Here is a 22,654-nt window from a genome sequence, read left to right as displayed (position 1 = left end):
TGAAGGTTGTGGAGAGGTTGAGGGAATTAATGGGCCTGAGGTACATTGCTCTCATCCCCTCATGGCCTTGACTTCCCCATTTGCAAAGTGGGTTTCCCACCCATCTGGAATAGAAAGAGGATCCTGAGGTGTGGGGGTGGGAAAGGAGGTACAGGGTAAGCTATTAAATGCTCCTCCTCTGTCCTCACACCAATGGGGTAGGGACATGTTTGTCCCAATTTCCAGAGTCGGGAGGGGACCTCCACAAGGAAGTGAAGGTTGGCCTGTGCCCTTGACTATGGGGCTTCACTCAGACCAGAGGGGCAGGCTTTGCCTTTTGTAGGAGCCCACAGGCCCCAGAAACCATTCCCTGTTGTGGCCCTGGGAACCTGGGAATTGACTCTGCCACTGGGCTCAGGTTGGCCAACTTCGAGCCTTGAAGGGGGGAAGGATCTGTTGAGGGCTTTGCTGCTGGACAGAGAGAGGCTTATGCCTCAGCACTTGGACCCAGACACTGTCATGGACCCCTGGCCTAGATCTTGGAGGAGGAGACATGGATGCCCAGTTGGACCCACAAGAAGCAGGTGGTCAGCAAGGGTGGAATCTCATCTCCCTCCCTCAGCTGCCCTCCCAGTCCTGCCCAGGCACCCAGAGTCTCACCCCACTTAACCCTCAGCTCTGGATTTAGGTTGGAGGGTGAGCCCAGCCCTGGCAGGGCAAGACTCTGTGTTCAGGGGCACCTGGCCAGCCTCTCAGAGCCGCTGTGGCCTCCCCTGTGCTGTGCACCAACAGCACATATCTCACCAAATGCCTCCAAGTATCTATCACAAGAGGCAGTTTTCCCAGCTGGCACACAGTAAGCAGCCAAAATGCACCAGCTTGGGGTAGCCCCCTGGGAAACAGTTGGGCAGGCTATTAAACACACTTACTTAGTGACCCAGAAATTCTGCTTGCAGGTATGTAGCCAGGAAAACTGAAAGCAAATGTCCACACAAAAACCTGTACAAGTGTGTTCACAGAGCAGGGTTCACAACAGCCAAAATATAGAAACAACCCAAGCGTCCATAGGCAGATGAACAGATAAACACATAGTCTTCCAGTCCTCCACACACTGGAATATTACTCAGCCCTGAAAAAAGAGGGAAGCACTGATACTTGATACAAAATGGATGGACTTTGAAATCATGATGCTCAGTGAGAAAAGTGAAACACCCAAGGTACATAGTGTGTGATTCCATTTATGTGAAATGTTCAGAACAGGCAAATCCACAGAGACAAGAAGTGGATTGGTGGTGGGGGAGTGACTGCTAATAGGCTTCTTTTTGGGGTGAGGCAAACATTCTAGAATTAGACTGTGGTGATGGTTGCATAACTCTGTAAATATATACACCAATATATTCCCAAACCATAGAATTGTACATTTTCAACATGTGGACTTTATGGTATGTAATTTGCACTCAGTAAAGCTGTTAAAACACACACACACACACACACACACACACACACACACACACACACACAAACACACACACAAATAGCCCTGGCCAAATAGTTCAGTTGGTTAGAGCATGGTCCCTATAAGCAGAGGTTGCAGTTCAATCCCTCCTCAGGGTACATATAAGAATCAACCAATAAACACATAAATAAGGGGAAAACAAATCAATGTTTCTAAAAAACATCAAATAAAATTTTTTTAAGAATTGCCCTCTGCTCTGAGCCTGTCTTCCCATTCTAGCCGAGATGCCCATCCGGCACCACCCACAGGGGAGGGGTTTTTAGAGGTCACAGGAGCGATCTTAACCCAGATCCAGCAGGCGAGATGCTGCCACGTGTCCTGCGTCTCTGGTCACCTCGCTGGTGATTCACGCAGCTAGCATTCACTGAGCGCTCACTGTGAGCCAGGCTACCTTGCGTGAACAACAACTTTGTTCCCAGGACAGCTACGTGGGGTGGGGACTATGTCCCCCTTTTACAGAAAACTGGGTCTCTGGTGCTTTATTACGCAAGAAGGGAAACTGGAACTGGACCCCACGCTCCCAGGCTTGGCGTTCCCAGGCTCAGCGCGCTGGAGAGATTGAGGTCGCCTCCTTCCTAGTTCTAGTTCGGTCGCACCTCCTTTCGTGTGCCCCAAGTCCCTCCCAGGAGCGGCCTCTTTAAGAGGGGGCGTGATCTCGCAAGAGGAGGAGGAGGCCGGAAGTTTACGTCAGTACCTGGAGGGAGACGCGCGCTCCAACCGGAAGCAGAAGTAGTTTCACTGGCGCATGCCGCTGAAGGGGGCTAGTCTAGGTGAGGCGAGGTGACTTCAGCCGGGGAACTGAGAAGTCAAACCCCCACACACACCAACCTGGGACGCTGAAGTGTAGAAGCGAGTCAGAAGGGGTGGGGCGGGGCGGGGCGGGTGTGTAGGAGTTCGCGAAGGCCGAGAGGTGGACTCCTCTGTAATGCTCCTCCGTTCTGTAGCCTCTAGGGATGATGGTCTCGAAGGCCAAGAAGCGCGTGGTGCTGCCCACTCGACCGGCACCCCCCACGATGGAGCAGATCCTCGAGGATGTACGTGGAGCGCCCGCTGAGGACCCAGTCTTCACCGCCCTGGCCCCGGAAGGTAGGGGGAGCCCAGCACCGGCAGGAGAGAGGCCGCTCCAAGACGCCAGCAGCGAAATGTGCGGGGTGGCGGAATGGGGGCGAAGCACACCCCAGCCCGTGGAAACCGCGGATTTCGAGCAGAGGTTGTGGCACGATTTTGCCCTCCATGAGCCCCCCCTCTTCTTACAATAAAGGGGGCGCGTGTTCAGAGGGGCGTCTAGGACTGGGGTCTGCAGCCAAATTCCCCCCACCGCCTGTTCTTGTAAGGCCAGGGAGTTTTTTTTTAATTCGTAGGGTGAGGGGAGACTATTTCGTGACAAGTGGAAATGTTATGAAATGGTTTGTGTTGGTAAATTGTTGATGCACAGCCATGCCTGGTTGTGAATGTGCCGGCCTGACTGCTTTCAGGATATAATGGCAGAGCTGAATAGTTGGGACAGACTGACTGGCTGGCTCTGCAAAGCCAAAACTGTGTGTTGTCTGGCCTTTTGTGGGAAAAATTGGTCAGTCCCTCGTGGAGATGGTAGCTGGTTAGTGACTGAGGGCTTTGGCCTACAGTCATTGGGTGAATTTTGTGTTTCAGGCGGTGAGGTTTGCTTACTTGTTAAACAAATCTTCATTAAGAACCTGTTATGTGCCAGGCTGTGTTCGAGGCACTGGGAGTGAAAAGGTGAACCAAGGAGATGACAGCTCTGCCCTCGGGCCATAGAAACCAGAAATAGTAAACTGGAGTCTAGTGGGTAATGTGGGAAATATTCTTTAAAATTAAGTAATAGTAAACAAATTCAGTTCTTTGCTCCATGTAACCACATTTCAAAGTGCTCAGGAGGCACTTGAGGCTGCAGCTGTATTGAACAGCTCAGACGGAGGACTCTTCCATCACCAGAAATGCTCTGTCGGGTGGGCAGCCATAGGAACACAAATTGTTTTGAGCCCCAGCCTGGGTCATCTGAGGCTTCTGGAGCCCTAGCTGAAGAATCTTGTGCAGGTCTGCCCGCATCTGGAGGGTGGGGAAGCTGAGGCACAGGCAGAGCTAGGGCCGATCAAAGAAGAGGTGCTTTCCCAGTGGGCCCATACTCTGATCTGGGACCACACTTAGTTTCCATGTGTGCTTTAGGGCTTGTCTCCCACTTTATTACTAAAACAGGTGTGGGGGTGTAGGGGGAAGTGACTGATAAGTACCGGAGTTTCCAGGGCCTGTGCCAGGCATTTGTCCTGCAGAGCTGTAACAGCAGACAGTTGCTGGGCAGGGCAGGCCATTTTGTTCCCATTTACACAGTACAGGGAGAGCAGAAAGGACTTGGACATGTCTCTGGGTGACCCTGAAGCTGTGCTTTTTCTGTCCTGTTCCCCCCCCCCACACACACACACACACTTCCTTTGGCTGGGCACACTGTTGTTAGGAAGTGGGGTCACCTAGAGACATATTTTCATGCCCTCCTGTTTTTGCGGCCTCCTGACTACCAGTGTTGGATTTTGCAAGGTTACAGGGCCATAGGATAGTTTTTCAGAGAGCAGGAGTTTGCATTCTAGGCTTTGAGAACAGGCATGAGTGCCAGCCTGCTCAGGGGTTCCATTGTGGGGTCAGTGCTTTTTACAGGAGTGGTGTCCAATCCCAGGCAGGGCCTCTTCTGTGACCATCCTCTCTGGTCACATGCTTTGCTGGGGAGCCTTGTCTTTGCTCTCCCCCTTCCCTGACCAGTGGGCTGTGTTCTGTCCCCAGACACCTCAGACCCCTCCTGGAGGGCTGAGAACCCTGAGGCCCAGTGGGACCAGCTCTACCAGCAGAGCCAGGCCTTCGTGGCCACCAATCAGCGGCTGAAGCAGGCGAGTGAGGAGCTAAGACAGAGGTGTGATGACCTTCGGCAGGCCAGCCAGGAACTGGAACAGGATGTCATCCAGGTGAAGCAAGTGGCACTGCCAGGGCCCTTGGCCACCTCCTCAGGCTGACGTGGCCCTCGGACTCACCTGAGCACACAGCTCCCAGACAGTGCGCCCCACAGCCTCCTGGAACTTTTGATCCTGGCCTGGTACACCTCAGATATGGGCCTCCAGGTCCCAGAAGCAGATTCTGGGCTCTTTGTTTTGTGGACAAGCCCTACCCTAGGACCCAGAGACCCCAGGGGACAGAGCCTGCCCTGTGTGTGGTTGCAGCAGGGACAGTGTGGAATGAGGGGTGTACCTGCCTCATCCGGCACAGGCCCATTACCAAGGGTCAGGACAGGCTTTGCGAATGCCTTTCACCCCCAGGCTTTTCTGGGCCTGATTGCTGGCAGCCTGGTGCCCCTTGGTGTGGGGCATCAGAACCCATCTTCCCCTCTCTTCCTTTGGTGACCCTGCTTCACTGATCACCGATTAGACTGAGCTTGTCTCTGTGTGAACCTCTGTGGGGCCCCCAGAGGTTCCAGAAGACAATGGGGGTTCTGTCCCTTCCTTTGCCCATGGTGGTCTTGTCCATGTAGGAACAATTGCTCAGCAGGGCCCAGATCTGAGAGGGGGCCTCCAGTGGCCCCAAGCACTCAGATCTAAGGTGTGGGCTCTCCCCCAGGGTAGCACTTGCCCATCTGGTTCATGGTTGGGATGCAGGACTGACCAATAGACTATGGGATCCATCAGATGGGGGTGTTGGCCTGGGCTCCCAAGATAGAAGCTGTTTGGTTACTTGCCTGAAGCTCTCATCTGGCCACCTCCATCCTAGCAGGCAAGGCCTATCATGGGTGTCCCCACCAAGTCCCTCAGATGAAATACCCCTGCCATCAGCCATCTGGCAGTGTCTCTGTGAGCTGCTCCTTTCCAGGGTTCCCCTGGAGCTTAGGGAAGCACCTGGACCCAACAGGGCAAGTCCTTGACATGGGTGACCCAGCATCCCAGGTATTTTTCTTTCCCTTGAAAAAAGGGTGCCTACCGAAGGCCGAGAGAACCCTGAAAACGGAAAATACTGGTTTGGCTCCAGTTAGGGCAGTGGACACGGAGGCTACATTGTCCAGGGCCCCCAGCCCATCTCCTAATATCGAAGGTGCCTGCTGCTCTGAACTGGGAGATCACCCCTCCCTGCATATCCCTGGCCTTCAGGTGGGGCTACTTGAATCTGATTGTGGGGGCTCCTGAGCACACCTCCTCCTCCCTGGTATCAGGCACCTACCTTCCCCTTCACATCCACCTGTTTTGAGTGTTCTCCCTGCACAAATCCCGCAGCCAGTCTGCCTCTAGCACATCCACCCAGGGCAGGCAATCTGATGGAAAACCCACAAAGTACTCCAGTTCCACCCTGTCCTCTCCCATTTGGAAATGGGGCCATGTAGAGCAAGATTCAACAACTCCATTTATTAAAGGTGCACATAAGATGCCTGGTTCTGTGCCTTCTTTCCACCAGACAATGGCTTTAGGTTGAATGGGGTGGGAGAGGGGAACAGGGCTATATTTACACATGTCCATAACACTTCAGGAACCCAGGGAATAGACTCAAGGTGCACAGAGATGGATGGACCAAAACAACCAGACTCAGGGTGGGTTGTAATGGCCACTGGCCAGGTGACAGACGGGCAGAGGGGGGTGAGGTAATGCTGTACTTGCAGGCGCGTTGCCTCAATCCAGCACTCAGCTGCTGGTGGTTTCCCAAGGTCATGGGCGGAGGGTGTTCTGGAGGCAAACAGGGTCCCCTCAGCATGGCCAGGTGGCCAAGCATCCCTGAGGGGGAATCAAGGCTTCATAGGAGATGTCCTTTGGGTCCTAAGACTTTAGTCCTCCAGCTCCATCCTAGAATCAGTCATCCAGTGAGCACCACTCTTCTCAGGGCCCCCACCGTCCCGCCCCATATGGTTGTGAGGTGTGCCCTCATCATGGGGACGGAGAAGGCAAATGTGGCTGCAGGACATGGATGGGGCTTGAGGTCCCCACGTGCTGGCATAGGTGGGAGCTGCCCCCATTTGAGGATAAGGGGCAGGTGGAGGGGACAGCCAGGGAGAGTCTGGGCATCTCACCCAGTTGCAGCAGCCACTCTGGCTCTAGAGGTAGCTCTGGGAGTTCTCCTCATGGCCCATAAGGGGAAACTGAGACATAGAGCATTGAGAGCACCACCCAGGGTCTCACAGTGCACAGGTGCTCCCACTCCCAGGCCCCACCATTTCAGACCCACTATGGTTCAGCAAGCTTGGTGTGTTGGCATGTTTTCTCCTCCCACTGGGCCATTTTGGGGGGCAGCTGGCCCATGGTGAGTATAAGAGCATACATCTGATGGCCCTGCACTTAGAGTTGAGATCACCTACTCCTGCTCCTTCATGCTATGGATAGGGACAAGGACTGGTGATTTCTCAGATGCATCCTAGACAATCCCTGCCCCAGTATATCCCAAGGGGTCAGCTGTGGGTGTGTCTAACACACTGCCAAGCCCTCATTGCCATGGTCCACTGTGTGCCATCTTATCCTGGGAAGTTCAGTCACAGGAGAAGTACTTGGTGCGTCCAGCCATTCCTGTATCCTTCCTGTGGCCTTCTGGGGTTTCCCGGCACCTGTTCTGCAGGACAGGATGTTCCAGGGCTTGTAATACAGCATGACAGAGATGTGTTAGCAGCAGCAGCAGCAGCAGCAGCAGCAGCATGGTCTGTAGGGGCTGGGATCAGTATGGCCCCTGGAGCTGAGGATAGTCCAGCAGAAGAAGCAGTTCTCCTGGGTCAGCTCCTTCCATGGACAGGGGACAGGAAAGGACAGTGGTGCTTGTGGGTAGGGACAGAGGCTCCTTCTGCACTTCCATCTGTCAACCATGCTTCCCCACATCCCAGAGAAGGTACCTAAAGTCTAATTGTTACCGTGTTGCCAGTCTTCCCAAATGGCATCTGTTCTCTGGCCCCTCCTGGGCAGCTCTCTGCACTGCGGCTGTGACAGCAGATCCGCAAGCCTAGAGCAGCTCCTTCCCAGAGCCAGACTTCCCCAGAAAAGAGGTCATTTGCTCTGTCTGCAGGAAGCTGAGCAGAAACCTCAGCAGTCTCCCTTGCATGCACACACACTAGGAGGGGCCTAGGTAAGACCACCAGGCTCCCCGTGCCCACCATCTGAGCCTTCTCTGACACCAACATTCTAGCACTCTGCAAGTCCTGGCCTCCACACATCCAGCTGGCCTGGCCACAGTCCTGGGGCCCCAGGCCCTAACCCTCCTCCAAGGCCCTGGTGCCAACTCCACTGCAGTCTCTGTAGTCATGCCATCCTATGGATCTGGGGTTTTGTGTGTCACCAAGGTGAACCGGATTTGACTGTGACTCTCATCATCCTGCCTACTGTACCTCACCCACCACAGCTGGTCCTGACTCCACCCACCTTCCTGGACTCCACTTCCTCCTCTACTTGAAACCAGCACCCACCCCAGCCAGGAGTAGGGACATGGAGTGGCTCTCCATCACCCAGCCCAGTCTTCTTTTGCCCTGTTCTTGCTCCTCTCCAGCACCTTCTCTGTCAGCCCCTGGCTAAGCACCTAACAGTGGGGAGGGTGGGTAGAGGTGGAGGCCTGCCTCACTGTTGGGCTCAGCCACACCCCTCCCTCAGCTGGGAGTGAGAAGGCAAACAAACCAGCAGTTATCATTAACAAATTACTTGGCTGCGCCCATAATTATGGGCTTTGTTCTCCACTGGATGCCTTGGGCCCAGCTGGCAGATGCTAGATGGCATTACCCTCTGCAGCCCCATCCCCCACTTGGGGGAATACTGTAACCTCCCTTGGCTCCCCAGAGATGAGGGATGAGGGTCCTGCTGAGGCTTAGGCCCAGTGGGGCTGAGGGTGGGTGGTTTCTGCACATGGGTCAGGCCAGGACTTGAGGTCCAGCCAGCAGCCCATTCCTTCTCAAGTCCCCACAGAACTGAAGCAAGCATGAGATATGAGGCCCCCATGGGTTAGAGTGGGGCTCTGATGGTGGGGCTTGGGTGAGCAGGTGGTTCCTGGGACTACCCCCAGGGCAACCAGATGGCCAGCCAGAGAGGATGTTCCAAAAGACTGGTCCAGGCAACTATTCTAGGAGGTCAGTGGGCGCAGGGGCTTTTTCCACTGCTGAGTCAGTGGTCGCCACCACCATGGGGCTGGGTACATAGTTGAAAGGGGGTACTCGAGCTGACCGGCTGGGGGAGCCATGCCGGCTGGCAGCAAAGCCTCCCACAGCCACTCCCAGGCCCTCATGGATGAAGGGGGCTAAGGTGGGCCCCTTGGCAGGGCCAGGCCTATCCGCATCGCTGCTGAGGAAGGATGCAGGTCTGCCAGCCGGGGCCTGGGGGGGCCCTCTGCTCTCCAGGCTTGGGGATGTGCTGGAGTTGGTCTTGGTGGTAGAAAAGTCCTCGGTCTGGACCACGGCGTCACTGGTCTTGCGCTGTGGGGGACTGCCAGGGCACTCCTCAGGTGAGGTGCCTATGAGGGGGAGAGCAGTAGCAGGCAGTGTGCTCCGAAGGATATGCGGCACGTCCTCATCCCGGATGCGACGCCACGTGGTGCCCGGTGAGGCCACCCTGGGCAGAGGTCGGGCCTCCTCATTGCTGCTTTGGTGGGCATCATCAGCTTTGGGACCAGGGGCAGTACCCTCAGGCCTTCGGGCCATGCTGATATGGGGCAGAGAGGCATAGCGCTTGACTGCCTCTGGCTGGGCAGCCTGCTTGCGGATGGGCAGACGGGATGGGCTCTCAGAGCTAGTGCGCCTTGGTGGCCGCTCACCCGGGCCTGGCTGAGGTGCGAGGGGCCGTTGGACCAGGGTCTGTGGTGGGGGTGCCCGTAGTTCCTTGCAGCGGGAGGAGCAGAGGAAAACGGTAGGCAGTGTGGGCCGACTGCGGCGGGGTGAGCTGCCCTGGGAGGCAGAGGTGGTGGCTTCTGCAGTGGACAGTTCTAAATGGCGTCTGTGCAGCAGTCCTGGCGATTCCTTGATGAAGGTCAGCTGCCTTCGGAAACCCGAGCAGTTGGAGGACTCGCTGCCACTGGATCGGGCTGAGGCCATGCGCACCAGGCCTAGGCGGCCGCCCCGGGCACCTGGGCACCCCTTGGGCACCACCTGACTCCTGGGACCTGGCTCTGGGGTTGCCCTGGCCAGGGGTGGTGGTCCCCGTCTGGTGGGCTTCTGCATGAAGGGGATCCGCACAGGTGACTTCTGTGTTTTGTGCTGCTTGGCCAGCAGGGTCCTCATGGGTGTCTTGGGCACCGGGGAGGCCCCAGGGTTAGGCAGGGGCCCTGAAGCATGGGAAGCCGGAAGTGACTTCCTAGGCAAGGGCTGGGAGGCAGGGGAGGTCTGGGAGGAGCTGGATGAAGGAGTCTTAGTGAGGCGGGCTGGTGGGGTGGCACTCCTCTGGGGGGTGCTCAGGGCAGCAAGCTCTGAGATCTTGCCAGGCCTGTGCAGGCTCCTAGACCGCTGCTGTCCGGTGCCCAGGGCTTTGGTGGGAGCTGCTGGCTGTGCAGGGCTCAGGGGTCCTATCTTCCTTGGTGTGGTGCGGGGGCCAGGGGTGCCTTTGGGCTGGGCCCGGCTGGCTGGGCTGGGCACATAGATCACTGTCCTTCCTCGGAGCATGGCTGGTACCCCAGACACGGCCTTCTGAGTACCACGCAGCTTCTCTGGACCGCAGGGCGAACAGGGGCTGCTGCCGTGCTGGGCCAAGGTCACATCCCATTTCTCTGGCCTAGTAACACTGCTTACCTGTCCCTCTGCCTGTGGTCGCCGCCCTTTTTTGTGCGGGGAGGGCTGCAGGGTGGAGCCTACAGACAGCCCTGACATAAAGGACAGGAGAGAGTCAGACTCAGATGAGGCCTCTTGGGTGTCTGCCACTGCTGCCTGGTGCAGCCAGGTGACAATAGAGTTAGCACCCTCCTGGATGGCACGCCACTCGACGCTGTCCAAGTCTGAGGCATGGTCTGACCCCGCTGCCTCCTCGCTGTGTTCCTGGGTCCCTTCTGCTGGCCGTTCATCCAACTGGGCATCTCTGGGCTTGCAGCACCTTGAATCTGATGCCTGGGGCCAGCGCCTAGGCATGGCCGAGCCAATGCAGCGCCGCAGTAGCTCCACCTTGGCCCGAGGGCTGGGATGGCCATCTTTCCTGCCTCCAGGGCCTGGGTCCTTGGTGACCACTGGCTCCCGGGCTTGGAGCCTGCCTGCTTCGGGCTCTGGTTCGCTGAGAGAGCTGGTGGAGGAGCTTAGGGAGTAGCATGGTGGTGTCTCATCAGCGATGAGGCCGGGCTGGGCCCGGGCAGGCATTGTGGCCTTGGGCATAGCCTGTGCCTTCTTCCTGCCAGCCAGGCGCTCCCTCTTCCCTGCCTGGGGAATAGCGGGTGCCCACAGGGAGGGTGCCGTCGCCGCTGTTGTGGATGGCTCCTCATCTGAGCCATTGCTATAGAAGCAGTACACAGTTTCCTCGGTGGGTGTGGTGAGGCACAGGGACTGCAGTGCCTCCTCCTCGTGGGTTCGGCCCGCCTGGGGGCTATCCCTGTCCACACAAGCTCTCAGGGGCCTTTGGAGGGGCAGCTCCAGCCCTGCTCGCCTTCTACCTGTCCCTCGGGCTGGCTCTGTGGTGCGGCCCACACCCCTAACCCTGTGCCGATGCGCAGCAGCCTGCCTGGCAGGAGCCTCTCGGCCTGCTGGCTTCTGCCTAACCCCATGCCCACTGGGTGGTTTCTTGGGAGGTCCTTGCAGTGTCTCATCGCTGAGTGAGGCCACACTGAAGTTGACTGGTGTACCCTCAGCCAAGTCAGTGTATGAGTTGTCCTCCCGGGCTGGGGCAGGCACCAGCATGTAGACGGGCACAGGCAGTGTGCAGCGGCCAGGCACCAGTGCTGAGGCCACCTTGCAGAGTCGGGTAGGCATGGCTGTGCCCAGGCAATCCCGCAGCATCTCCAGCTCCTGACTGGTGGCAGGTGGCCCCTCAAGGCGACCACTGGCCTCATCTCGCCGGCGGTGTCCAGTAAAGTGCTGGCTGGGGCCACCACCACCACCAAGATCAGGGCAGGCTGGGGGTAGCAGCCGCAGCTCAACGTCCTTCTGAACATAGTGCTCATGCAGGGCCAGTGCACTGAGGCTGGAGGCACAGGAGAAATTTTCATCCGGCTTCTCTACAGTGAAGCGTACACTGCCAGCATCCAGCTCAGAGGGCAGCCAGCAACGCTCCCGGCAGTCAGCGATGTCCAGGAAACGCTTCACATAGCTTTCCCACTGCAGGCTGAACTGGGTGGTCTCACGCTCACCCGGAGGTGGGGGAACCAGTGGTGGTGTCTTGCTGCGGCTTGGTGGCATGGTCTGCCCAGGGCTGTCAGGCAGCTCGCTGGGGCTGACTGTGCCACTGCCCAGCCCGCTGCAGGGGTCACTGGGGATTGAGCTGGCAATGGACGGGCTCTCAAAGCTTCCCAGTGAGCTCACTGAGCTGCAGCGGCTCAGGACCAGTGGTGTCTCTTGCACGCAGTTCTCTGAGGAGCTAGATGGTGTGGCATCTTCCCCACCCAGGGTCCGGCCTGGAGGTGGCACAGGGATAGCCATGGGCAGGGAGGTATCCCCTGGCCCATGCCAGGCTTGGTCCAGCTCTGCCTCACTGGGGCTAGCCTCCTCCAGTCCCTCTAGGGACGAGTCACTGTCATTCAGGTCCCCTGCCTCGCTGGGGCCCGGGTGGCCAACTGAGGACAGTGAGGACAGGGAACTACAACGGGACAGGCAGAGTGGTGCTGCCTCCACCACCAGCTTCTCAGCCACTTTGCTCACGCCCTCTGCAGGCAGCCAGGCCTGCTTCCTGTTCCCAGAGGCCAGGAGCCCCACACCAGCCTTGGCTGTGTCCTCAAGCAGTGGCACATGCTGGTAGGTGGGTGACAGTTTGATGGTGCGCACACATGCGTCAGTGGCTGCAGCTTCCCGGGCTGCTGGCTTAGCCTGGCCATCCAGCAGGTTGAGGTCAAGCTGGCTGGGCCGCACCTGGCCACATGGCGGCCCCTCTCGGTGCTCAGCCAGCGAGGCCAATGGGCAAGGCCGTGTGTGGTCACGGGGACAGTGCCCATCACTGGTGCTACCACTGTTAAGGCTGTCATTGGAGAGGCTGGCGTGGGCTGCCTTCAGCCGCAGCAGTGGATGAGGTCGGCTGCTGGCCTCCCGCTGCCCGCCCTCAGGCCCCCAGCAAGGAGAGTAGGACTGGGCTCGGCCCTCCCTCGGCACCTCCTGCCCAGGGTCCCCAGAGCTGAGGCTAAAGCTGTCATCAGATGATGTGTGCAGGGCTGAGATATCCTCCACCAGCCGATCAATCCGTGCCACTGCCAGTGCCAGCTTGGCCTTGGCCCTGGCTGCCAGAGATGCCTCCCCACCGGCCTCCTTCTCCACCTCTGGGCCACTGCGGTGGGCAGGTGGGGCACGGGCCAGTGCCTGGCCTTGCAGGAAGGAGCTGCCCAGAAAGAGGGACAGCACAGTGGGGCTGGCAGGTTCAGCAGTGGCAGCCACAGCGGCCAGGGAGGGCACATCGTCATCATCGAAGCACCCCGAGTCCGAGGCATAGTCCTGGGCCAGCCCATCCAGGTGCCGCAGGGGTGGCAGTGGCTTCTTGGAGGCAGCTTCGGCCTCAGCCTCAGGCAGGTCCTGCTTTTCCAGGTGGTCAAGCGCCTGGGCCAGGTGCCTCGCGTCCAGCTCAGCCTCCAAGGCCCTCTGCTTACGCACGTACAGGCTGGGCACACAGGTGCTAGGGGAGACAGCAGTGGCCGCTGCCTGATACTTGGCAGGCCGGTGGGCCAGCAGGTTGCGCAGGGCGGCAGCACTGCCCATGGCAATCATTTTGTGCTTGGAGTGCACAAGGTTTCGCAGCATGGCCACGGCGCCCAGGTCCCACAGCAGCTCCTGGTCACGAGGACTGCGGGCAGACAGGTTCCAGAGCGTGCCACAGGCATTGCTCACGATGGTCAGGCTGTGTGACGTCAGGTGCTGCAGCAGCGTCTGCAGGCAGTTGTGGTCCCGCAACACCTGCCTGCAGCACGGAGGGGCGTGTCAGACAGGGCCACCCCTCGTCTCACCAGGAGCAGGGTGGCCAGATTTAGCAAATAAAAATATAAGGCACCCAGCTAAGTTCAAATTTCAGAGAAAGGAATAACTATGTAGTTTAAGTCTATTCCAAGTATCAAATGGGACATACTTGTGTTAATTCTTTTACTTAAAAGAAATAATATATTTATTAAATAATATTAATAAGTTAATAATACTTATCATTTAAAATAAAATTTAGTATATCTCATTTTAGCACAATATCTTGTGATATTTGGGACAGACATACTATAGATAAATTTTATTTGTTTTTAAAAATATTAAGTATCATACCCTAGCTGGTGTGGCTCAGTGGACTGGGTGCCGGCCTTCGAACCAAAGGTCATTGGTTCGATTCCCAGTTAGGGCACATGCCTGGGTTTCAAGCCAGGTGCCCAGTAGAGGGTGTGCAAGAGGCAACCAGACATTGATGTTTCTTTCCCTCTCTCCCTTCCCCTCTCTGAAAATGAATAAAATCTTTAAAAAATATTAAGTATCATTTGTAAACTATTAGTATTATTTAATAAATAAATTTTATGTATTTTAATAAATGAAATCTTTAGCAAAGTATATCTCCTGCAATATTTGGAAGTATTTATGCTAAAAAAATTAGTCCCTGAGGACAAATCAGGAACATCCACTTGCAGGAAGACAAACCAGGGCTGCCTCAGTGACAGTTCCCTGCAGAATGGGATCTGCTACTCCCAGCCCCAGACCACATCTGGGGGTCCACCTTCCCACAGCACCCTCCACAGCACCCCCCACCCACTGTGACTGTTGGGGAGGAAAGGCCCACCTATAGTCCTCTCGGGTAGCAATGAGGCTGGACACATTGCGCAGGATGCCCCCGCCGCTCTCGATGATGGCCAGCGAGTTGCTCTGGCACTTATAAGTCAGCGTGCTCACCAGGAAGCCCAGGGCACCATCCACTTGGCAGATGGCTGCTTTATTCTCTGTGCTGTGCGCTGAGAGGTTCCACAGGGCACTGAGCACACTTTTCAGGGTGGACTCCTAGACACGGGTTGGGATGCGGGGAGGTCAGTGGGGGTGGACTCCAGGTACTGGCCCCACCCACTTGGCCTTCTCCATTAAGGTGCAGACAAAAGGCTGGAAGGAAAGGCACCCAGATACATTTTCAAGAAAAAGTAAAAAAAATAAATAAACCTGGCTCTCACAGGATCTCTGAGTTGCAGGGTTGGAAGCCCCAGGCCCATCTGAGGACCACCTGCTAAGCTAAGCAGTGACCGTTCAGTTTGATTTCCTCACGATGGAGAACCTATCACCTGTTGCCAGTGTCTCCCTGCCCTGCAGCTGGCATTAAGCAGCCATGCCAGTGCCCTCTGCGCTGGATCTCAGGTGCATTTCCGCCCCCCACCTCACCACACCCACCCAGTGCCCACCTTGGAGGCTCGCAGGACACACTGCATCAGGGCCGTCATGCTGCCAACCTCCCTCAGAACCTTCTTGCTGTTGATGTCAGCCCGCCAGGACAGGTTGCGCAAGATGCTAGATACCACCTGGGGCAAGGCACAGGGCAGGCAAGGTGGACCCAGGGCCCCCTACCCTCAACCTCACACATGGCAGGTCTACAGAGAGACTGGGGAGGATGCCCATCATACCCATGGGGGAAGGGACTCTGTTAGTAGGGGCCCTGGGCAATGGGACACCCTGCAAGGTTCTCCCCATGCCCCACCCCACTCTATCCAGGTACCTGCTGGAGATCCTCACTTTCCGAAGCCAGCTGGGCCACGATGGCCTCCATGCTGCCCCGCCGGGCACACAGTGTGGCCTGTGGAGTGCCACAGGATATTCACACCATGGTCAGTGGGGCAGGAGTCTTGAAGGACAACATGCCCCACCTTCAGGCTCTCCCCCAGAGCCCCAGCACCCCATCCTCACCACCATGGCAAACAGACAGCAGTCATCCTGTCGCTTAGATGAGGAAACTGAGGCTGAGACAAGCACAGACACCCAGCCTCCCCTAGCCCAGAGGCCCCACTCAGCTGCAGAGCAACCAAGCAGATGGTGGCCTGGCTGACCACATCCAGCCATAGCCTCTCCTCTCAAAAGCCCTCTCTGGGCCTCAGTCTACCCGCTTATAAGTTGGGGACAACTGTTTCCACCTCTCAAGCCTTTTTGGAGCCTCAGAAGAGGGTGGGGAGACCACTGACACCACCTGCCCACCCCAGGCACCTTATTGGCAACATCCCCGAAGGTGAGGTTGGTGAGGGTCATGCCAGCATATCTGCGCAGGGCAAGGTTCAGTGGGTCCCGGGTCATCTTGTACATCTCATAGTCCACCTGTAGTAGCTCTGCCACAGCCTGCAGCCCACCTATGGGAACATGGGAGGGGGCACAGCAAGGGTATGTACAGCAGGGGCACCCCAAACAAACCCCCTGCCTTCATCCCAGCCTCTGTCCATGGCATTCCCCTGCTTAGGTGCTCTCCATCCTATCCCAAGATCTGCTCTTCTCAAGTCCACCTTCAAAGCCCAACTCCAAGGACACCTCATCTAGGCAGCCTGCTGCCAGGCTGGCACAACTCCCTGGATAAGCTGTGACTTCCACACCCGCCTGCTTCCTTTCAGTCCTCCACCTCCGTTCACACTTCTTCCGGCTACCTGGCCTTTGCATGGAATGCTTTTCCCTGCTACTTGCTCAGGTTCCTGGCTCCCTTCTGTTCCCAGGTCAAGAAGGCCTTCAACCCCCCCAAATGTGAACCACCTCAAGACCATTAGACCTCAAGCTTCTGAAGGCAGGGCCAGGTCCCAGGGACAGGGCCTGGACAGCAGGTGTTCAGGGGCTACTGATTATTGCCACACACACAATTCTTTACTCACTACAAAAACTAGGCCTTCACTTTACAAAGACTAAGTGAACATGGGGGGAAATGGTCAGGCTGAGGAGTAGAGAAAGAACTCACAACTCAAACGGAAAGTGCCCTGCCCCCTTCACCGAGCGAGCACAACAAAGGCAATTTGTGCATGCAGTGGCTGGAGCTGCCAGACACTCCTGTGCTTTCTGGATCTGGGGTTTCATTTTGGTTTGTTGCTGCCTTCCTCATTTCTCTGCATCTTCTTACATAAATCCAACCAGGGAAGAAGTTCCCCAGCCAGGAAAGGAATGACTTCAAAAGTATACACTTTCCTAAGTGTCTGCTGTCTTGTTAAGGTTGCAAACACCCATTTTCGCACAGCCAGACAACAGGAAATCTGACGAAACCTTTGAGTGTTTGGCCATCTGCTGGGTGAGAAGCAGTAATCTCACTTTGTATTAAATTGGAGTAACATTAAGCACATTGATGGGTTTTTTCCCCATATTTCGATTATGTTAAGAGATGTAGTAACGCTTCCAAATCTAAAACTTTATAACCTCACCCCCTCCCCAACCACCTGGTAGCTCTGATTCTCTGTATTAAGTTGGACCTCTCACCTCTGTCCTTGGCTTCCTGGCCACTTCCCTGTCCTCTGAGTCCCAGGACCATTAAGGATAAAAGGCTGCTCCAGACTGAATAAGGCCTATGGGCAAAAGGGGGGTCTGGAGGAGGCAAGGGGTATACTCACCCAGCTCATTCATGGCACGGCGGTATTCCTCATCGAATGACAGCTTCATCACCGCACAGGTGGCCTGGCAGATCTGAGGCTCAATAGGGACCGGGGCTGTGGGCCAAGAAACCAGGGCAGAGCCCTCCCAGTCCATGAAGTGATCCCTGCTGGGTCCCATGACTCCCTGTCTACTCCAACCTTCACAGACCCCAGTGCTCTGCAAACCACCGCATGCACACTTGGCACCTGAGGGGTCACTCCCAGAGCAGTGGCCCCCTTTTCCAACTCTTCCTAAAATGAATAATGATGGGCCTGCCTCACCCAGAGCTGAGATGGGAGGTGAAGTCATGCCGAGTGCTCAGAAACTTTTGGTTGTGCTTTTGTCATAGATTAACTTTGCGATCGGCTGCCAAAACTAGGAATCTATAAGTCTGCACCCGTGTTTCTGGTTACCCACAATCCATCCGTTCATGCAATGACTGTTTCTTGAGCCACCCTGTAACCAGGGCATGGATTGCAGGTGGCTTTCCTTTTGCCATTCTGTCATGGCAATGTTGCCATAAGGCCTCGACTTGCATGGGGCACAGACAAGGTACACAGAAAAGACTGTAATAGTATCTTTAGCAGTGACAACGGCTAATGATATTGCCCTGTCACCCAAGAAGCCCAGGCCCTATGCCCATTACACAAGTATGGTCAGAGAGGCTGCCCACTCACCATGGCCCACTCTGTCTCCCTCAGACTCTCCATCCTGGGCCTGCAGCCAGTCCCAGCAGGTCTCACAGTAGGCGCGGATCTGCTCCAGCACATGCAGGACACGCATCTCTTTGCGTGCCAGTCCCTGGTCTGGCTGGGAGAAGATGATGTTATGTAGTGCTGCATTGGCATGCATGCGTGCGTCCTTGGCTCCAGGTGCTCCAGAGGTCCCGTTTCGACCCCCAGCCCCAGCCTCTGTGCCATGAAGGATTTGCAGCAGCAGTGGCAGGCAGCCTGAGCGGCGCATGGCCACACAGCTCTCAGGAGAGCTGGACATGGCAAGCAGTGTGCGAGCTGTGTCCTCCTGGTCCCGTGTCGCCAGCATTGACAGCAGCCAGAAGACCACTTCCACCTGTGGGGGTGGGCGGGGATGGAGTCAGGGTGGGGAGCTCCACCCGGTATGCCTGGCCCCAGCCAGTCTGCTGCCCTCCCCAGCCAGGGGCAGCCCCCATACTTGGGGTGACTCACCCTAAACACAGTAGGAGCCCTGTGACTCCAGGCTAGGAGAACCATTTCCTCAGCCCCCCACCTTCACCTTGCACCTCCCAGGGGCACCACACATACACATGGGGAGATGGATGGTGAGCCTCAGTCACTGTGCTGATGCCCCCAGCCCTTGAGGGCCAAATGCCCACTCTACTGGCATCACCAGGTACTCCTAGGGATAGCCCTGCATCTAAGTGCCCGCCTAAACACACAGGACAGGTATCTCTGCTCACATTGCCAGGCTCCGTCCAGACCACACACTGGCCCCACCAGCCTCAATGTACCCCAATCCAGCCAGTTACTCACTCCCCATCCCACCTGTCAGTGCCCCTCCCACTGGACTGCCTCCCACCTTGCTGTTGCCTGGCTGAGGGGCACCATCCTCTGGGTGCATGGGGACCTTAGTCTCAGGGTCCTCATCCACTGGCACTGACTTCACTGCCAGCAGGGCCTGTGGAAAGAACATCAGCACTCGGGTTACAGGAGCACCCCAAAAACCCCCAGGTTGGTGATGCTGGCCACAGTCCTATGGTGACATGGTAGAGGCTTCACCTATTCCTACACTCTGGGTGGGTCCCTCAGGGTCCCCTCCTTGCTTGGGATTATCACCTCCCCCAAGGGCACTGACTGCTCCTCCCAGTACCTGGGGCTCCGTCTGCTGCACCCGGTCCTGTGCAGACAGTAACTCCTTGTCAATCTGCTCCAGGCGTGACGCGCGGATCTATGAGGGAGAAAGACACAAGGCTTGCTGTGGCTGACCTATCCCTGCTTTGACCCCGTCCACTTCCCTATATGGCCTACCCCCCACCTCTGACTTCGTCCACTCGCTGATAGGGCCCTGCCCACCCTTCTAACCCCACCCCTACTTATTTTATGGTATGGCTGTACCTACTGTCCAAGCCCACCCTTGGCTCTGACTACACCTATTCCTTGATATGGCCCACCCACTCTAAACTGTACCCTGATGTTTGACTCTACCCACACCCTGGCCCCACCCATGGTCCATCATCCGCCCTCTCCCTAGGTTCTGACTCCACCTACCTAAGATTTGGTACTATTAGCTGTCTAGACCTTGCTCCATTTTTCTAGCCCCGCCCCTATTTAGGTCCCACTCTAGACCCTCCTACTCCCTCATTTGGTCCCATCCCAATTTGGACCCATCCTTCCGGACCCACTCAGTCCCCGATATGCTTCTACCCACTGGCCAAATCTTCCACTGTTTGCCCTGGCCTCGGTGTTCTTTGCCTCTGAGCCTGGCCATGCCCTTGCTACCTTCTGACTATGCCTCCTGAGCCAGGCCTCCTGAGCCAGACCTAGCCCGCAGCAGTCCCTGCCCACTGATTATACCAGAGGCTCATAACTTGATCCCAGACTCGTCCCACAACTTATCTCTGTGCTACAATTCGCGCACTGTGCGTTGCCCGCCTGCCTCGGCCCGGCCCACCGCCGCACCTGCGCCCGCTGCACCATCTCGTCAGAGGTACCAAATCGTTCCTCCATTAATGAACGGATGTGCTGGGATTCGAACTCAAGCTGCTGCCGGATCAGGTCCATCTGCATGGAGAACTGCTGGGAGGGGCGGGGAGACCGCCTTGAGGAACTGCGGGAGCCAGGGGCCTACAGGCCTGCTCACCGTGCCCCTGGCCCGGGGCGGAGCCGACCCACGGCACCTCCCCTTGCCGCCTGCCCCCTCCCTCCACGCTCACAGTTTCCACATGCGGGAGCTCATCCAGGCGCTTGGACAGGCCTTGCAGCTGCGAGTAGTACCAGAGCTTCTCCTTTTCTTCCTTCTCAATTTCATTCAACAGGAAACACCTGGGGGAGGGCAGGTAGGTGGGCCCGGCCCGCAGAGAAGGAGCCATTAATACGGGTGGTGTATTTTTATTTTTGCAATGGCTTGGTTGAGTGCTTAGTGTATGCCAAGTTTAACAGGCAGCATCGAAAAGTCTTGCCCTTGATGCTCCCCAACACTAGGGTAGGGTGGGTGGGGCACAGAAAGTCATTCAAAAAGAGAAAGCAGTTCCTTGTTCTGGTTCTCAGAGAACCACCCTGAGGGGGGCTGTTCTGACTCTAACACCTATCTCACACTCACCAATCTCCCTCCAACCTACACAGGGAGGCTTCAGGCTCAGATTGCTCTAGTTGCAACAGTCTCCCTCTTAACACCCTGTGGGGAGACACTGCTATTCACATTTTACAGAGCACAAGTTCGAGGATTCACAGGGCTTAGAGGACTTACTTGAGTCACACAGCAGTAGAGCATGGACCTCCGGGTCTCTCTGACCCCACACAACCCAGCCAAATTGAGCAGAGTGCCTGGACCCTGCATCCCTCTGCTGGCCCCCAGCCCAGGTTTCTTGGGCTGCAGCCATCTCTCCACAAAGGCTGCCTTAAGCCCCTCTGGCTCCAGGCTTAACTCTGAGTCCTGGCACTGGACACAGCCCTGTCTCTAGTGATGACTGGGTGTTGGGGACCTCTGGGGAGGTCTCCTAGGAGCCCTCCCCTTTGGCAGGAATGTCCCCTTCTCTTTGTCCTTCAGCTGAGGTCAGCTGTGCCAGGAAAGGGGGTGGAAGAGCCACAGAACGGTAGCCAGAAAGGTGGGTGGGACTGGGGCGCATGCAGGTGGGCCAATCAAAGGGCAGAGACTGCTGGGGTGGTATCTGGCTGGGGGCGGGGCTATATGAGAGCTGCCTTGGTCTCACCGTTCCCTGTCCAGTTCCTCCAGCAGCCGGACGGTGGCCCTGCTCAACTCCCCAAAGCTGTCCTTGGAGGTCCCAGAGCCATGTACGGGGCTTCCCTCAGGGGTGCGGGCAGCAGGCTCAGGGCCCAGAGCAGGGGGCTGGAACTTTAGGTTGTATAGGCTGGTGATATCCATCTGCAGGGCTAGATGAGTACAGAAGGAGGGGTCAGTACCCCTGCCTGCCTCTCCTCCTTCCAGCTCCCTCTGGGGATAGATGGGGTCACCCTGGTGTACAGAGAGTGGCCTCAGGCTGGCCCCTCACCTTTCAGCTGCTCCAGCACTTCAGTCTGCCCTGAGGACACCAGCACTCGGGCCTCCTGCTCCAGCTTGCATTGTAAGTGCTTCAGGACCTCCTGGAGATGGGGGCAAGAGAGAGTGCTGGTTAGCATGGCCACTGCCCTGGGTTGCCCCAGATCCACTACCCTGTGAGATGCCCTTGGCCCTGCCTACCCATCTCTGGGGTCCAGTACTCTGGCGTTTGACCCTGTGACCCGGGCCCATGTCCTCTGCCCAGCCCCTCCACCCCACCTTCATGCCAGATGTCTCCGTCTCCAGCTTAGACAGGTGGCTTGAGTTGTCTCGAAGCTCCTGTCTCAGGTGATTGTTCTCGGCCTTCAAGGCCTCCACCTGCCGCACCAGCTGCTCATAGGATGCCACGGAGCTTGTCATCTTCAGCTCCTGCAGTGCCTGCAGCCACAGGTCACATGAGACTCTGAGGGGAAGGCAGTCCTGGACCTAAGCCCTAGCCTTCCCACCCAACCTGGAGCTGGGTCCCAGGCTGGAGAGGCTGGTGTGGACTGTTGCAGGCAGGATGGTGCTGGTCTAGGGAATCCCAGGGACAGACGGTATGGCAGATGGAGTGACAGACACAAGCAGGAACAATGGAAGAGAGAGGCAGAGCCATCACATGGGTGTTGAGACACACAGACAACACAAACACCCAACTGACCAACAGACACAGATAGACTTCCACCCTCACACCTGTGCTCCCAGACACATGTGCTTATAGATGGCCAGACGGCCAGACTGACAGCTCAGACCCTGACAGTCTAACCCAGCAGATGGAGTGGCTAACTCAGTGCCATTAGGCTCACAGACACAGTCCCAGCCAGAAACATATGGACAGCCAAGACGCATCCCTGTAGCAGTGCAGCTGCCCAGGGGCTGGGTGGACAGTCCACCAGCTGGCCCAATTGCTGGACAAAAAGAATGTCATGAATGTTCTAAGAAACCAATGGACAGACTGACAGTAGAGCCCCAACCCAAGCCCCACCACAGTCACCCTGGGGATTGAGAACCTGGATGCTCTGCAGCTCTCACAACCCCTCCATCAGCGGTTGTATCTGGGTAGCTACCTGTGTAGCCCAGGGGCCCTGCAGTCAGCCCTCTCCCAGCCTCTGTGGCCCTCAGTGGCCCAGGCCCCATTGCCTGGGCTCCACCACTACCACCTGCTTCTTTGTGTGTTTGGCTGTCCTTTCTTGCTCAGGCCCAGCCTCCTCCCTCTGTCTAACCGGCCAGTGCCTCTTCCCTCAGCTTGGCACTCCTGCCAGAGCCTTCCTGCCCACCCCACCTTC

At 56.9% G+C, this 22,654-nt stretch overlaps 2 protein-coding genes across 2 annotated transcripts; one reads left to right on the top strand and one right to left on the bottom strand.

Annotated features, from left to right (window-relative positions):
* The first annotated feature begins 1,892 nt into the window (after window positions 1–1,892).
* Window positions 1,893–5,906, top strand: CUNH19orf25 (chromosome unknown C19orf25 homolog). Its single transcript, XM_037138206.2, has 3 exons — window positions 1,893–2,265; window positions 2,440–2,581; window positions 4,286–5,906. The coding sequence occupies exons 2-3, from the start codon at window positions 2,449–2,451 to the stop codon at window positions 4,510–4,512; spliced, it is 360 nt and encodes a 119-aa protein (XP_036994101.1). The 5' UTR covers window positions 1,893–2,265; window positions 2,440–2,448; the 3' UTR covers window positions 4,513–5,906.
* On the bottom strand, window positions 5,872–21,749 carry APC2 (APC regulator of WNT signaling pathway 2). The gene is made up of 14 exons (XM_037138218.2): window positions 21,609–21,749; window positions 21,343–21,433; window positions 21,043–21,223; window positions 20,047–20,155; window positions 19,793–19,909; window positions 18,984–19,061; window positions 18,693–18,791; window positions 17,816–18,206; window positions 17,117–17,212; window positions 15,747–15,886; window positions 15,265–15,342; window positions 14,954–15,070; window positions 14,350–14,564; window positions 5,872–13,500 (listed from the first exon to the last, which is right to left on the bottom strand). Exons 1-14 carry the CDS (start codon window positions 21,747–21,749, stop codon window positions 8,556–8,558), a joined length of 6,798 nt encoding a protein of 2,265 aa, XP_036994113.2. The 3' UTR covers window positions 5,872–8,555.
* Between the last annotated feature and the right edge of the window lie 905 nt (window positions 21,750–22,654).

This window comes from Artibeus jamaicensis, unplaced genomic scaffold (genome assembly GCF_021234435.1).
Source record: "Artibeus jamaicensis isolate MK-2021 breed Jamaican fruit bat unplaced genomic scaffold, CSHL_Jam_final scaffold_537, whole genome shotgun sequence".
NCBI lineage: Eukaryota > Metazoa > Chordata > Mammalia > Chiroptera > Phyllostomidae > Artibeus > Artibeus jamaicensis.
Note: the sequence above shows the minus strand (reverse complement) of the source record. Positions and strands in the feature narration are given on the sequence as shown.